The following is an 18,486-nucleotide window of genomic DNA, read 5'->3' as shown; positions in this document are numbered from 1 at the left end:
GTGGGAGAAAACATGGTGTGTTCTACTAACTCACATTAAGCCGCTGTCATATGACTTGTGCAAAACACACTATGTTTTCTCCAACCAAGGTCTCTTTCTCACTTTGACTAGCAGTGTGTGTGAACATGTTACAAAGTGTCAGTTCAGTACTTACGTTGGTGTTGTGCTTTGTTCAGTGCCTGCACTGATGTTATGTTCTGTTCGGTGCTTGCGTTGATGTTGTGTTCTGTTCAGTGCCTGTGATATAAAAGACAGTTTTGTTTGACAGTTCTGAATATTGCTTATAAATTTGGGACAATGTCAGGGGTTATTGCAAAAAAAAAAAGAAAAGTAGATGCAGAGAATCGTCAATTTCAAGACAACTGAACGGAGGATTATTATTTTAATCTGAATAAAGGTTTGTCTGTATGTTTGCTGTGCAACGAATCCATATCCGTCAACAAAGAATACAACTTGAAGAAACACTTTACTTCGAGACATGCGGATCACTCAAAAATTGATGAACAACTACAAAAAGATGAAATACAGAAGTTGAAGAACTTGGATACCCAGCAGCAAATGTTCAATAAGCAAAGAACGCAGCACCACAGCATTGCCAAAGCCAGCTTTGTGGTAAGCGAAAAAATAGCTAAGCATTCTAAGTCCATTTGGTGAAGGAGAATTTCTCAAAGAATGTCTGCTGGATGTTGCAAGTATATGTCCTGAAAAGAAAAAAGACTTCGAGAATATTCGTTTGTCGAGACGTACTGTTGTCCAACAGATAGAAATTATGGCTGATGACATCAAAAAAAAGTTTAAAAGAGAAGATTGCTAGATTGGAAGCATTTTCAATTGCTTTGGATGACAGCACCAATGCCTCCGATACAGCACAACTAGCAATATTTATTCGAGGAGTTGATGTGGATTTCAACATCACAGAAGAATTATTGGCGCTTCAGCCGTTAAAAGGAACAACTACTGGTGAAGATATATTTGAAACAGTCAACACGGTCTTCGAGAGATTTGGGCTTAAATGCAGTTCACTATCTGGCATATGCACTGATGGAACCCCTGCAATGGTTGGTGCACAGAAGGGATTTATTGGAATAGTTCATGAAAGAGCAATAGAACTACAGATCCATCCAGAAAATTTAACAAATTTTCACTGCATTATCCACCAACAAAATCTGTGTGCAAAATCGATTAAATTCACAAATGTTATGGAAGTTGTAGAAGCCAGTATTAACTTTATTAAGTCACGTGCACTTAATAAATTTTTCGGATTATGAAGATGTGTCTTATTATTGTGAAGTGAGGTGGTTGAGTAAAGGTAAAATGTTAAAATGATTTTATGATCTGAGACAAGACATTGCAGATTTTATGGACATAAAAGGAAACACAATTAACCAAGTAAAAGATGATGGGTGGGTGTGTGATTTAGCATTCCTTGTAGATATCACCGGATACCTAAACGAACTGAATCTTAAATTGCAAAAACAAGGACAATTGGTTCATGAACTGCATAGACATGTCAAAGTTTTTTGTAATAAACTAAGATTGTTGGAAAGTCAGATAAGAGCTAAAAATTTTTATCATTTTCCTACTCTAGCAACTCATAAAAATATTCCTTATAATTGTTATGGAGATGAACTGAAGGCACTAACAGAGCAATTTGATACAAGGTTTGCCGACTTCAAAAACAAAGACTCCACATTGGCTATATTTGCTCGTCCGATGGATGCTGATGTAAATAATGTGCCAGAAAACTTACAGATGGAACTTATTGAGCTTCAGGCAGATTTTTATAAATTTTATTTCGTTTTTATAAATTTTATTTATATTTCTTCAAATGAAATATGAAGTAGCAACTTGTTTTAATTCATTTAATATTAATTTATTTTATTTCATAATTTGGTCTGGCCCTTGACTCAGAGACAGAATGATAATTTGGCCCCCGAACTAGGAAAGGTTTCCCATGCCTGCTCTAGAGAAAGCTACTGACACAATGAAAAAGGAAAAGTTGGTCCTTGTTGGGGATCTAAATAGCAGAATAAGAAGTGATTGTCAGACATAAAAAAATATTTTGGGAAAATTTGTAGAAAAGAGCAAAGCTAATAATAATGGCAAATACCTGTTGGATTTCTGCTCAGGACATGGACTGGTTATTACTAACACCATGTTTCAACATAAAAATGTGCACAAATTCACATGGAGAGAAGAGGCAAGGAATAAGAAAAATCTCATTGACTATGTTATTGTTGATAGTGATGTTTTCTACCTTGTGCAGGACACCAGAGTGTACAGAGGATTTGAAATTGGAAGTGATCACTATTTAGTCTTGAGCAGGATAAAATTGGCTTATTCTCAGGGGCTCACATTGGTGAGTACAGGCATGACAAACCCGAGTTACCCAAGCTAGACTTGATCTTACTTCATACAATATACACTTGGTATATCATATCTGGAGACTGGTCTTCTACTCTTCTTTCCCTCCTCTCTCTTATTTCTTCCTCCCCCCCGAATGCTATTAGAGAAACTTGAAGGCAAGGGGGTGACTCTTTCCTCTCAAACTGTAGTTTCCAGTATCTACTAAAAAAACCAGCTGAATTCAGGTCAAGGAGTGGTGGTTGACACTTGACAAAAACTTAACTACTGAAACCGAATGAACTCTAACCAACCTAAAGATACATGCCGGCTTGACCGTCACCTGGTCAAATAAGGGTCGTGCCCACTATCAGGGAACCAAGACAGTTAAGACAAAAAACATGCTATTAGAACAAAACATCACCTAATAGACAGGAAAAACATAACAAGCATAGGAACATGGAATGTAAGAACTCTTCACCAGGAAGGAGCATTGGAAATACTACTGCATGAATTAGACAACTACTAATGAGAAGTGATTGGACTCTGTGAAACCAGATGGACTGGAAAAGGAGAACTCCACCGGTACAAAATCTTAACTTTAGACAGGGAGGACAACAAACACCAAGAAGGAGTAGCACTTATATTAAAACCAAATGCTCAAAACTCTCTACTGTCCTACAATCCTATCTCATCATCATCACGCATATCAAGGATTTAGGCCTAGCATGGCCTGTTCCAGCCTTAGAAGTCATCGCTGACTTCTAAGGCATTTAAGTGTTTCGTTTAAGTGGACATCCTGGTTTTCTTTTTCCTTAATGGCTTGTACTTTAAGGCTTGTTTTGGTAATCTTTCTGTTTTCATTCTTTGAATGTGTTCCATCCATCCATCATAATCAAATATGGTATACTTTGCAGTTTTTCTCATAAACTTCATTTTTGCTGTTGTTAATCTTTGTTTGTCTTTTTGTTTTATTGTCCAGATTTTGGTTCCAGACATTAAGACTAGTAGGGCTAATGTATTGTATACTTTTAGTCTGGTTTGTTTTTGAACTAGGTTTGGTTTAAATATAGAGTTAACTACACCTGTTATTTTTAAATATTTTGCAATTTATACGTTTATATCTTTTTCATTTTCATAATTGAAAATGAAAAAGATATAAACGTAAAAACATAATTATTAATTATTAAATAAAAGATATAAATGTAAAACGTAATTCCATCCTAGGTAATTAAATGAATTCACCTGTTCTAAGATATCGTTATCTATTACTATTTTTGTTCTTGCTGGATCTTGTCCTTTAAAGGCCATAGTCTTTGATTTTTCTGTTGATATTATCATACCATAATTTCTGGATATCTCATTTAGATCTAAAATAGCTTTCTGTAGTTTATCTTCAGAATTTGTAATTATTATTTGGTGATTGGCAAAGAGGAGAGTGTTTAAGTTTACTGTAGGAGAAAGTTTAATTCCTTGATGTAAATTTTTATTCCATTTTATTATTATTTCATTTAAGTAGATATTAAAAAGAGTTGCTGAGAGGGGTCATCCCTGTCGGACCCCCTAGTTTATCTCTCTCATATATGATAGCTCGTGATTTAATCTTATTTGTATTTGATTATTTTCATATATACTTGTGATAGCTTTTAGGATATTACTTGGTATTTGTCTTTCTTTTAATATGTTAAATAATATGTTTCTTTTAACTTTGTCAAATGCTTTTTCAAAGTCAATAAATGCAATATGTGTTTCTAAATTGTATTCTCTTATTTTCTCTATTATTAATTTTAGGCAAAAGGCCGGGTCTATACATGATCGTCCTTCTCTAAATCCATTCTGTACTTCTAAAATAAAGTTTTCGGAATATTTCATTAGTTTGCTATTTAAGATTCTGCTATATATTTTGTAACAGGAATTTAGTATACTGATACCTCTATAGTTTTTAGGGTCGTCTCTATTACTTTTTTTTAAAGATAGGAATCATGATTGCTTTTCTCCATTCTATTGGGGGGGGGGATACCAGTTGAATAAATTTTATTTAAAAATAATAAGAGTCTTTCTTTGAATCTAGTTGCTGCATATTTATATAGTTCCGAATCTAGTTTATCTTCTCCAGGTGATTTTCCATTTCTTGTTTCTTTCAGGCTGATTTCTAATTCTTCTTTAGTTATTTCCTTTTCATTTTCGTTAATTGTTTGCCAATTGTCTTTTTTAAAATATTTGTCTGTCCACAATTCTGTGTAGTAATTTAGAATTTCTTCTAATTTCAATTCAGTGTTTAATTTTGTTTTCTTTGGTATCTGCATATAAGTGTTTCAAAATTTTATATACATTGGGTCTTATGTTATATAAATCATGTTCTAAATTAGAAACAGATTTGTTCCATGATTCTCTATGTCTTTTTCTGACTTCTCTTTTAGCTATGGCTTTTATTCTTTTATATTCTATTTCATCTTCTAATCTCTTACTGCTTAACCATTTGTGATAGGCTTTTTTTTCCTTTTTGATTATTTCTTTCATTGTATCATCCCAGATCTTCAGTTTTTTCCTTTTATTGAATTTTTTGTTCTTTCCTAAGCTTTTATTTGCTGCTGCATTTAGCATCGTTTTTATATTAAGCCATTCTATTTCTATTTCATCATTTTGTTTTATTTTGTTTAGATATTGGTTAATTCTATGTTCATATAGCCATTGTACATTTGTGTCATTCAATAATCTAGTTTTATAAGCAAATGTTTCAATTTTTCTTTCTGTTCTTGTTACTTGTAGCCATTTAGGTGGTAATCTTAATTTTATTTTAACAAGGAAGTGGTCACTGCTTATTTCATATCCTCTGTGAACTCTAACATCTAGTGAAAATTTTGATGTCTTTTCATTTAGCATAAAGTAATCTAATATTACTTTCCATCCTCTTGCTGCCCAAGTATATTTATGTATATCTTTATGTTTATAGAAGGAATTCATTATTTTTAGGTTATTATAAACTACAAAGTCAATCAATTTTTTGCCAATCCTGTTTAGAGTATGTTCTCCATGTATTCTTATATTATTAATAATTTTCGTGTTTCCAATTCTTGCATTTAAGTCTCCTGCTAAAATTATGTAATCATTTCTATTTATTTTATTATATATGTTTTGTAGCTGATTTTAAAATTTCTTTCATTTAATAATTAGTCAAATTCTATTTCTTTATATGCTATTCCTCTTACATTCCAGTTTGCTATGTGTATTATATTTTGTCATTTCCATTTTTGTTTTACCTTTTCCATTCCAGGGTTGTTTCCTATAGATTCAATCCGATTATCTTTTTCTGTCAGCTTACTAGTCGAATTATGTTCTCCATGTCAGGTGACTAGCCTGACGATGGAACAATCCTATCTCACCTAGATAATTAAAGCACGATTCAAAACATCAATCGGATCACTAACTATTATTCAAGTGTACTCAGCAACTTCAACATCATCAGAAGACATTGAGGAGTTCTATATAGATTTGCAAAAAGCAGTACAGCAGACATCAAGTCAAGATCTCCTAATTGCAATGGGGGACTTAAACGCAAAATTAGGCAAAGTATGGGATACCTGGCCGATAGTAATCGGAAAGTTCGGGTATGGAGAAAGCAATGAACGTGGCGAAAGACTGCTAAACTTCTGCTCAATAAATAGATTAACAATAACCAACACTCTCTTTAAACATCCAAAAACCCCAAAGAAAATGGACATTATTGTAAACCAAAGATGGAAATCAAGCATCCCAAATTGTAGATCCTTCTCTGCAGATTGTGGATCAGACCATAAGCTAGTATTAGCAAAACTAAGAATAAAGTTAAAATCTGGACGTACTTTTAGAGTCAAAAGGAGACAATGAAAAAAAAACTACAAGACAACAATATTCTAAGAAAACATCAACTAGAACTAGATAAAAACCTGAAGGAACTACCAAAACAAAATATAAACATCGAAGAATATTGGTGCAAATTAAAGGAAATAATATTAAATTCGTCAGAAAAAAACAATAGGTTAAACAGAAAGAGAAAGTAAAAAGGATTGGATCTTGAATGAAGTAAAAAGGTTAAGCGATCAAAGGAAAAGCATGAAACTAAAACAGAACTATAACAGAAATGAATATAATAGATTAACCAGAGAAATTGGAAAACTAGTTAAAAGAGACAAGAATAACTGATTAGAAGAAAAATGCAAAATGGCAGAAAAGCTATCAAAAGAAAATAACCTGCATGGATTATATAAACAAACAGACCAAATTAATAAGACACGGACAACAAAATTTATAATGATCAAAAACAAAGAGGAACAACTAATTGAAAGTAAAACAAAAAGAATGGCCAGATGGGAAGAATACTTCAAAGATTTATATAATAACAACAGCTCCCAGGATATTATGATTCCAGCCACTGAAATAGAAGAGGAAACAAATATCTTTACCAAAGAAATAATAGCACACAGCATAGAAAAACTCAAAACTAGGAAAGCACCTGGCATTGATCAAATACATGCAGAATTCTTAAAAGCAGGAAAGGAACAACTTTTGGAATCATTAAAAACATTATTTGAAAGAATCTACAAAAATGAAGCAGTGCCTACCGATTGGACCAAATCAGTCATAATTCCTACATACAAAAAAGGAGATAAAATAGAATGCAATAATTACAGAGGCATTAAGCCTCTTCAGTATTCATAGTAAGGTTTTTACGAAAGTATTCCAAAAACAAATTCAGCCATATATAGAACTTGCACTAGGAGAAGAACAAGCAGGTTTCAGACCAGGGTGAAGCACAATTGATCAACTGTGAACCTTAAGACAGCTAATAGAAAAGACACTGGAGTACAACCAAAGTTGCTACATGTGAGAATTAGAGGTATTTCCCTACTGAGTGTTCCTGGCAAGATCTATGCAAGTATACTTGAGAAACGGTTGAGAAGAATTGTGGAAGAAAAGGTGGGTGAAGAACAAACTGGATTCAGGCCAAATAGAGGCTGAGGATCAGATCTTCATTTTACGACAAATAGTTGAGAAAGCATGGGAATATAACAAAGATCTGTATTTAAGTTTTGGCTATGTGGAAAAGGCATATGACAAGGTGCCAAGAGAGAAGCTATTCAATATGCTATAGTTATATGGTGTCAATGGGGCATTATATCAAGCAATACTTAGTCTTTATTTGAGTTGTAAGTCAGCAGTTAGAAATGAAGTACAGGAAGATGGTTTAATGTTAAATCTGGTGTGAGACAAGGATGTACATTATCCCCTCTGTTATTCATTATCTATATGGATCACATTATGAAGGAAAGTGGTATTAAACATGATATCAGAATTGGAGATGTTAATGTCAGCTCTTTGCTTTATGCGTTGTTATACAGGTAACCCTCTAACCGGATGTTAGGTTCCGCAGAATTGCAGCGTTATATAAATCGCGTTAATCGAGCCTCAGATCACAGAAAAAGTAGGGTTATGTTCGGAAATCGTTTTTTTTTTTTAAATTATATAAACAATGACATATCCAACAAAAATATATTTTTATTTAATTCAGGTAATTCGTGTAAGTTAAGAAAACAAACTATGAAACAAATACATAGTATAAAATTATAAAAATTACAAATTGTACTTAAACTTCATTGCACATAATGCATAAATGTTTTAGGCAAAATAAAATAGTGCATATTTTAATATTTCATAGCACGAGGATTTAAGGATTGGTTAATAAACATTGGTTTTGTCATTTAATCACCTGATGCATTACTACAAAACAGTAGAGTAATTCTATATTTGTTAAAAATTGAATGCAATAATTACAGAGGCATTAAGCCTCTTTAATTATTGCATCCAGGAACTGATCTTTCATTTTTCGAAATATAGGTGCGTTTTTACTTTTTTTTTTTTCAATATAACCCGGATTCATCTGCATTGAACTACAAATCCACATTGAACTATAGGTCTGCACTATAAATGCTTATAAACTTTCAGAGCTTTTTTTAATAAGATTTCCATCCATAGGAATTTTCTTTTGAGGTGCAATCTTCTATCAAAATCATTAGAGATTTCTCCATTTTTCTATTAGAATATCGTGTACACGAGCAACGCGCTTTGCACTTATAGTTGACCCAGCAATAAACACTTTCTTGGATTGTATGTTCATTTTGTTTGATTGAATTTAAATGAATCAACAATTCGAACAAAGTTCCTGCAAAAACTCCTGATTTTTCTCTATTTTTCAACCGATCCAAGATTTTGAATTTTTTTCTTCGAGAGATTAATTTTGTTTTCAATGTTGTTTTTTCCCTTTTGTTGCAGTTTGTGGCCATTACTATAAAAATAATTTTTTACACAAAAAAGCAAGCATTATGTATTGTAACTCACCAGAAAATAAAGTGCTCAGCTTGAGATGAACACACACTTATGATTTCTAATGCACTTTCCTGGCAGAAACGAGGACAATTTTCAATAATAAATGTTTTATACGGTAAACAATTGAGGTATATGCGTGCTAAAGGGTATTTCCCCTAATATAAATTCACTACTTATAATTACATGCGGGATATAGGCAGACACAAATTTAATGAAGATAAAATTTGATTTTTGAGTCGCGCGGTGAAAAACATGAAAAGATAAAGGGCTACTACAATTTCTAGACCGCGTTATATTGAAACCGCATTCAACAAAGGTTACTTCAATTTTAGACTGCGTTATATCGAAACCGTGTTGTATAAGTACCGCGTTATACGAGGGTTTCATGTACTTCTAAATAAATCCGCTACAAGTTTGTAAGATTCCCTGACTAAACTTAATAATACCCGTTGTAATAGATATGGTATGATGGTCAGCAATAAAAAGATAAAGACAATGAAAATAGGTAGAATCGTTGAAAATGTCAACTGTGTGTTGAACAGTGAACCTGTGGAACAAGTAAAACTTTTCAGCTACTTAGGCACGATTTTTAGTGAAGATGGTAAATTAAATATGGAAATAGACAACAGAATCAACAAAGCTGGTATGGTAGGAAGTCAAATAAATAAATTCATATGGAATAAGAGAGAAATTAGTCAGAACACTAAGTTAGCTGTATACAAGACAGTGTTCAAATTAGTTTTAACTTATGGATTGAGAGCTGGGTCAGAAGTAAAACACTTGACCAAAGAGTAGAGTCTGCAGATATGAGTGTTCTGAGAAAGATTAGAGGCGTGAACAGATGGCATCAATGGCAATATCATATTAAAAATGAGGATATTAGGAAAGAACTTGACATTGTCAGCATCCAGGAATGCATTAGCTAATCTCAGGTGGTGTGGTCACGTAAACAGAATGGGAGAGGAAAGATTAGCAAAACAAATGTTCTCTGCCAGGTTGGCAGGAAAACAACCCAGAGGAAGACCAAGATATAGGTGGATTGATACGGTACAAAGTGCCTTAGACGACAGAAATATAAGATCTGATAATGTTGGAATGTTGACAAGTAATAGACTGATTTGGAGGAAAATTGTAGACAGGAAGTTAATAATGATGTAAATTTTTCATGTAGTACTATCATATCCTGTACACCCCTTGAGGGTACATGTCAGGAATTTGATGATGATGATAAATAGTTAGATCATATTCTTAGGTAACCTTAACATCTACAAATCCAACTAGCTCCCCTTTTTAACACCACAGACCAGCAAAACGAGATGCAGAAGTCTTTGCTATAAGTAATGACCTAACACAAATCATACACAAATTCTTGATAACCCTCTTTACTCTCTCTCAATCCTCTCAAAATCTTTTTTATCTGGTCTGCCTTGCAAATACACCAGAGAAGTCATCTCTCCTTTTAGTAACTTATATCACAATCTTGTGCAAGTTTCCTCTCTCACAAATTGTCCTTCCTCCAACCATGTGAAAAGTAGGAAGATCTCTAGAATTTCTACTCTTCCTTCCATGGTCTGACTATTACTTCCACACTTACTGACCAAAGCACCTGCTCTGAGCAACCCACAAAAATAATCTTCACTGGCATGAAAGCATTCTGCATTTTACCCAAAATTCTCATCCACTTTCCAAGCCCTGATTTAAAAGAAAAGCGCATAACAAAGCAGTCAAAGGGGAATAAAGTTAGTTTCCATAGGTGACCTGCATCAGAAATCCTCAGCCTATGCTGAAGCACACAACAAATGCAAAACAATCATCAGTAAATATAAATCCGACTTCATAAAGGCCAACAGCAGAAACTTGTCTCCTATTCAAATGGAAGTCATATCTTCTGGTTCCTTGCTAAAGACATTAGACAAAACTTCATCTCATCTGTACTTTCACCTTTCTCATCAAAATGGTAATACTGTCACAGCACACAAGATAAAGCTGACTTCTTGGCATCAACTCCTGCATAGATGACCTAGGAACACTGCTTCCTACCATACCAGACTCTGAGCACAATATGCCTCCTGTAGTTTTTCAGCAAAAGACATTAGAAGAATACTAAAAGATTCAGACACTAAAAAGTCTTTTAGTCTTCCTAATGGCATCTATCCTGATGTACTTAAACATTGTGCTCTGGAGCTAACACCTGTCCTCTATCATCTTTGCAATCTTCTATACTTAAAAGGCACTTATTCCATTGTGGCCTTTTCTCACCTTTTCAACAACAAAAAAAAAAAGGGGGGGGGGATTCAAGTCATCTACCGACCAATTGTCATCACCTCAACCCTCTTCATATAATGAAGAAATTCAGTCAACTTCTCTGCTACCTAAAGGCCCATCAGTTAATTAGCAACACTATTCAAGGTGAACAGCTAACTTCTTAGCCTACATCACCTACCACTGGACATGTGCCATGGAGATGTTTGGAGAAACATGAGCTATCACTCTTGACATTTCCAATGCTTCTGATAATGCCTGGCATCGAGACCTGCTAAAAAAATTGCCACCTTCTGTTACTGAGTAGTCAGCACTCTATGGTTGTATTAATGGTGCCTTCTCTTCAAACTTCACCACTAATGCAGGAGTTCCTCAGTGCTTTGATCCATCACCCAACCTTTGTTTCCAATAATTACAATAACTACTAATTCTAATCACTGGCTTTTCTGATTATAGTATTCTCCATTTATTCTATTCATTTGACAAAGCATGCAATGCTTAGTCATTCCAAGCTTCAAGATCATCTTTAACCAGTGCCGTAAACACTGATTTCCATAGCATCCTTCAACAGGAGCAAGGATAATCTGTCGCCTTCAATGCCACCAATCTCTGCTCACCTACCCTTACCCTCAGTAAAACACAAATCACCAGACAGGATGCTTGGGCTAAAATTTACCTCCAGCCTCTCCTGGAATAAACACATCACATCAATTGCTTCCTTAGCATCTATAAAACTAGGTGCTCTCTTTGGCTCAAGATGATATTTTTCACCAACACAGCCATACTAACTCTCTATAAATTCCAAATCTCCCCATCTTTAGTATACTGCTCACATATTTAGTGTGGTGCAGTTAAAAGTTCCCTAAAATTTTGTTGATGCTGTTCAGAGGAGAACAATTTGGCTCACTGATGATCCCTCCCTTACAGACTCACTTCAACCTCTACCTCACAGATGCAATGTTACAGCATGTCTGTTCCAGTCACTGCTCCAGTGAATTGGTTCACAATCATACACAAATTTCTGATACCCTCTTTATCTCTTTTTAACTGGTTTGCCTTGCAAATACTCCAGAGAAGTCATCTCTCCTTTTAGTAACTCATATCACAATCTTGTACAAATTTCCTCTCTCACAAATTGTCCTTCCTCCAACCACTCCAAACCTCAAATCCTTTGTCACTATAAATGTGCAAAGTAGGAAGATCCCCAGAATTTCATCACCTGTTAAATGTATTAAATCAGTGCAACTGCACACTGAACCTGATTCTCCTCTTGCTCTTTTATTTCACCTATCTCTGTCATCTGGAACAGCCCTCCTCATGAAGCACTCCAAATAACTACAAACTCTTCAAGAAAAATGTCAAAAAGTTTCTTCCTCTTTCAATACCCCAAACATGGCACTGATATGCTTAAAAGTTGATCAACCTCTCATGCATGGGATAACAATTCACTGAGGGTACATAGCAGGAATTTGATGAAGATTTTATCTAAGAGATTTCTATTTACTGTCAACACATACTAGTACTAGAAAGTTCTCAATTTTTCGGTTCTTTCATTTTTAGGCTCAGTTGTACAAAAAAAATGAAAGTACAGTAGGTTTTGCATTTAGGCTATCTCATCCAAAATAAGTTTGGTTATTTTTAAATAATATTAAAATAATATCAGAATGCACACAGTCAATTCTAAAGGCTTGTGTAAATTACAATCACATTTAACTATTTTCAATCATGTGATATAAACCAACACACAAAACTTACCTCTCCAATAAAATTGTAGTTCCTTGCATTTAGAAGTCCAACTAAGGTAGTGTATATGGTAACTTTTTCAGGCATTTTTCTTACACTGAAATATATATAATTGAATTTAAAAATTTGAAGTGAATAAGAAGCTCATACATAAATCAGGAAGTTACGCAATAGAATTTTTATAAGTTAAAAGTTAAAGTTAAATGACAGCCAATTTACAAGATAACTCATAGTTGGCTGTCTATATCAGGATGAAAAATATCAGTTGTCTCGTATAATTTTTTGTGCCAAAAAAAATTGTTGCAGACTACATGATAATTCGTTGCTGATGGATGTATTTCAAATGGGGAGAAAAGGAAAGACTAGTGTATGTAGTAACTATAGTGAAATCAAACTAAATACTTTTTTTACGTGCAAATAAATGACAGAAATCGCACAACAGGTTTGTAAAATAAATACAAAATTTGCAACACCAGAGTTGCACTAACATGATTTTGGAATATGTGTGTTTATATTACTGGTTCAAAGTTACTAGACCTGTGGGAAGGAGGAAGGCATCCAGCTTTATTAGAAGCAGACAGAGGCAAGGAATAAGAAAAGTTTCATTGACTATGTTATTGTTGATAGTGATGTTTTCCCAGGTGCAAGACACTGAGTGTACACAGGATTAGAAATTGGAAGTGATCATCATTAAGTCTTGAGCAAGATAAAATTGAATTTCATACTGAAAACAAGAACATGTAAGAAAGTTTTATAGCGAATAAAAGTTGAGCAGATGTAAACTGTAGACTAAAATACACAAACATTATTCAAGAAAAAAATGAATTGGTTCAGCCAGAGAGGCATGTGGTGAGGTTGTGTGCAAGGATAGAAAAATCTGAACACAGGTGGACACAGGAAGTTAAAGAGGCAGTGAAGGAAAAGAAGAAAGCATATCAAAAGTTCCTGGCAAATAAGTCAGCTTGTGCTCTTATAGAATACAGAGACAAATGTAAGAAAACTAAACTCTGTATAAAACTAGCTAAACAAAAGTCATGGGAACTCTTTGGTAAGAACATAGAAAATAAATATCAGAAAGTTGGCAAAATATTCTGGAGGCTGTTGAAAAAGCTCAGAAATGGAGGAAAGAGTGCTGGAAAAGGAATTAGAGATGATAAAGGTGACATGAAAACTGGTGAAAAAGATATCCTTGATGTATGGAGTAATTACCGTATTTGCCGGTGTATAAGACGCACTTTTTTCCTTTGAAAATAGGTCTGAAAAACAGGGCGCGTCTTATACGCCGATACTCAGTTTTTTTATTACTTTCATTTCTGGAAATTTTCTCTGTTCTGAGTTACACGATTTCTCTTGCTTCCTTGCAGTGTGTGTGAGAGCATCCCAGTTATGTAGAGTTCAGTGGATGCGCATGTTGTCGCGGTTGTTATGAATGGTGATAAATTTCTGCCGTTCAATTTTCTCTAAATTTCTTGGCAAATTATGGCTGAAAAATGTCAGCATTGCTACAATGCTGCATACAAGCTACGTGTGATTGCGTATGCTAGAGAAAATGAAAACAGGGCTGCAGAGAGGCAATTCGGGCCATCCCCAACTGAAAAAATGATAAGATCTTGGCAGAATCAGGAAGAGGATCTAAAAAAAGCAACTCACAGTAAACATAAACTATGAAATGGAACTGCAAAATGGCCAGAACTTGAAGCAGAACTGAATACTTGGATTTTTGACCAAGAAAAGTGGGACTTTAAGTATCTACAAAAATGATTATTCATGAAGCAAAAGAGATAGCCACTAACAGCGGGATCGCCAACTTTACTGGATCAGCATCATGGTGTTCCAGATTCATGTATGCGAACTGAAACAAAAATATCACAAAAGATGTCAGCTGAATATGAAGAAAAAATTATTGAATTTCATTGATTCGTCATTAATGCAAGGAAACGAGAAAATTTTGAACTTGCGCAAATAGGAAACATCGACAAGGTGCCGCTGACTTTTGATGTGCCCTCAAACAAAACTGTAGATTCCAAGGGCACAAAAGTTGTTACTGTTAAAACTTTGGAGCATGAAAAAACTCACTACACAGCTGTTTATTCTGCTGTGCTGATTGGACAAAATTACCGCCACTATTGATTTTTAAAAGGAAGACGCTACCCAAAGAAAAACTACTTAAAGGAGTATTTGTACATGTTCACGCAAAAGGCTTGATGGATGGAGGAGGAATGAAGTTATGGATGGATAAAATTTGTACTAGGCACTCTGGCAGACTGTTGAAGAAGCCTGCCCTGCTAGTATGGGATCAGTTTCGTTCTCACAGAACAGAAGATGTTAAAAATAAACTCAAGGAATTGAAAACTCAGTTAGCTGTAATTCCAGGAAGTCTAACTAGTTAGCTTCAACCTTTAGATGTATGTGTTAATAAACCATTTAAGGGATTTATGGAGAAGTGGAACAGCTGGATGCAGTCTTCAGATTTTGAGGTTACACCATCATGAAGAAGGAAGAGGCCTGGCATTTTGCAAGTTTATGAGTGGATCAAAGCTTCATGGGATGCTGTGAAACTGGGACAGTGGTTGAATCATTTAAGAAGTTTGGCATTAGTAATGCACTGGATGGTACAGATGACAGTCTGTTGTATGAGGACTCAGATTCTGATTTAGAAGAGGTTTGAAATGTCTCTTCATTTAGCTCTGGAGATGAATTTCTGGGTTTTGACGATTAAAACGTAAGTACTCTTTCCTAGTTAGATTAAGTAGCCGAAAGTAGACCTACTTATTACTTTATATTTGAAATACTGTAAATTCATTATTATATTCAGCGATAAAGTTTTTTTCCTAAAAAATGTGTACAAAAAAAAGGGGGTGCGTCTTATAGGCCGGTGTGTCTCATACGCCCGCAAATACGGTACTTTGAAAAATTGCTAAATGAAACAAGCAGTGATGGCAGCACAGTACTAAAAAAGCACTCAACAGACATGCAATCAGGAATACATACCCAGACTTGAAGTAGAAAAAGTCATATAAAGCCTGAAATGTTGAAAGATAGTGAGAGTAGACAATATTCGACAAGTATCGAGGTATAAAAGTCTTACAGTGCACTGCATAGTTCAGAAAGCCTGGACAGAGGGACGAAATCCAGATGATTGGAGTAATTCTCTCATAATATCCATATATAAAAAGGGAAATAAAACTGTATGTGAGAATGGCAGAAGTATTTCCCTACTGAGTGTTCCTGGTATGATTTATTCAAGAATACTTGAGAAACGGTTGAGAAGGATTGTGGAAGGGAAGCTTGGTGAAGAACAAGCTGGATTCGGGCCAAATAGAGGCTGTCAGGATAAAATTTTCACGTTACAACAAATAGCTGAGAAATCGTGGAAATATAATAAAGATCTGTATTTAAGTTTTGTAGATCTGGAAAAGAATAAGGCATATGACAGGGTGCCAAGTGAGAGAGAGAAGCTGTTCAAAGTGCTACAGTTGTATAGTGTCAATGGAGCATTATATGAAGCAATACTTAGTCTTTATTTGAAGTGTAAGTCAGCAGTTAGAACTGAGGGAAGTACAGGAAGATGGTTTTATATTAAATTTGGTGTCAGACAAGGATGTACGGTATCCCCTCTGTTATTCATTATCTATATGGATCACATTATGAAGAAAAGTGGTATTAAACCCAATATCAAAATTGAAGAAGTTAATCTCAGCTCTTTACTTTATATAGATGATGTTATACTTCTAAATAAATCCAGTACAAGCCTGCAAGATTCCCTGACTATATTGAATAACTATTGTAATAGATATGGTATGAAGGTCAGCAATAATAAGACAAAGACAATACAAATAGGCACAAGCATCGAAAATATCAACTGCATTGTGAATGGAAAACCTATAGAACAAGTAAAACATTTCAGCTGCTTCGGCATCAATTTTAATGAAGATGATAAATTAAATGTGGAAATAGACAACAGAATCAACAAAGCTGGTATGGCAGGAATTCAACTGAATAAATTTTTAAGGAAAAAGAGAGAAATTAGTCAAAACACTAAATTAGCTGTATACAAGACAGTGTTCAAACCAATTTTAACTTAAAGAAACCAAGTAATTTTTACTTTCTACAATTTTAACTTATGGACCTGAGAGCTGGACTAGAAATGAAACACTTGACCAAAGACTAGAGACCTTAGTTATGAGAATCCTGAGAAAGATTAGAGGGGTGAACAGATGGCATCAGTGGCAATGTCATATTATAAACGAGTATATTGGGAAAGAAATTAATATTGTTAGCATCCAGGAATGTGTTAACAGAGCTAATCTCAGGTGGTATGGTCACTTAAACAGAATGGGAGAGGAAAGATTAATAAAACAAGTGTTCTTTGCCAGGTCGGCAGGAAAAAGAGCCAGAGGAAGAACAAGATATAGGTGGATTGATACAGTAAAAAGTGCCTTAGAAGATAGAAATGTAAGATCTGATAATGTTGAAGTCTTGACAGGTAACAGATTCATTTGGAGGGAAATTGTAGATAGGAAGATAAGATATTGATGATGATGACTGACATACAACTCAGGGTGAGATATCACTTAGATGGCATATATAAAAGAAGTATTTATCCATAAGCCAAATATGAGATAATTTGATTTCTGTTCCTTTACTAAGGAAAATGGAGGGGGGGTTCTTTATAGAAACCCCCCCCCTCCCTTTATAGAAATATATTGCATATTATAGAAAATAAAATGCAATGAATATTTTGGAAGTGGTAGCAAGCTGATAACTGTCTTATGGTAGCTGCATGGAGATGTTAGCACACCACTCTAATGAACTGGCCACTTCCACCTCATGCTGGACTTGAAACTTTCAACCAGTAATACAATCACACAAGCTCTGAAAAGTATTTCACTAAAGAAAAGTTTATAGTTACAGTGACAGTGATAAATGTATCATAATTATATACTTCTGTAGAGAAAATACTGACAACCTATTGGAACAAGTGGCAAGTTTATACATTAGGCGAATAGCAGTCAACATGTTAAGCCACATCAGCATTTTACTGTTTAATAAAGGTCGAAACTAGTCTGGGTAGTGGCTCTTCCTTTAATGCATAACATTATACAGGGTGTTCGGGATAAATTTGACATATTTATAATTAATTATATTTTTCTATAAGTTACATGTATTAACACACACTTCTCTTCATTTAAAAGTTTGGACCCTTCTTCATTCATATACAAGATGTCAGAAAGGATGGATAGCTGGAACCCACCTGAATCATGGAAGAGAATAACTTGTATCATGATGATTCGTGCCCGCCATCAAAATAAGGATATTACGACTGCTGCCCAATGCTCCCTGATTACAGTAAAAACAATCAGGCATGAACTAGAGACTTGCAATGGTGACTACGAGGATGTATCAAGAAGAAGGATCCCTAGCAGACGATCTGATTGCGTTCGTACAGCAGAATTCCTCGCAAATCTGCAGGAACAGGTGTTGAAGAACCCTGGCATTGGAATTCGGGCTTTGTTCGTGGAGTTGCTAACTGTAGTCAAGCCCTGGATAACAAGGGTAGCCAATGGTAGGCCGTATGTATGGCAGCAGGATTCGGCCCCTTGCCACACCTCTGGGAAAAGTCAAAAATGGTTGTCTGAAAATTTCTACGACTTCACCAGTCCAAATGTTTGGCCTCCAAACTCCCCAGACCTTAACCCCATGGATTATTTTGTATGGGGCGCAGTTGAAAAAGACACCAATCGCACTTCCAGTAATACAAAAGCCCAGTTAATG

At 34.8% G+C, this 18,486-nt stretch overlaps 1 protein-coding gene across 1 annotated transcript in view; it reads right to left on the bottom strand.

Moving 5' to 3' along the window:
* The window catches only part of Cbp80 (Nuclear cap-binding protein subunit 1), a 462,862-nt gene that overhangs the window by 395,765 nt on the left and 48,611 nt on the right, over positions 1-18,486 (bottom strand). Inside the window, exon 4 of the mRNA XM_090406510.1 lies at positions 12,724-12,808. Within this exon, the coding sequence (XP_090262636.1) occupies positions 12,724-12,808 (85 nt within the window). The remainder of the gene's footprint in view (positions 1-12,723; positions 12,809-18,486) is intronic.

Source organism: Typopeltis vanoorti, chromosome 16, assembly GCF_054136105.1.
Source record: "Typopeltis vanoorti isolate ZY-2024b chromosome 16, IOZ_Tvanoo_1.0, whole genome shotgun sequence".
Lineage (NCBI taxonomy): Eukaryota > Metazoa > Arthropoda > Arachnida > Uropygi > Thelyphonidae > Typopeltis > Typopeltis vanoorti.
This window is presented reverse-complemented; position numbering and strand designations above follow the sequence as displayed.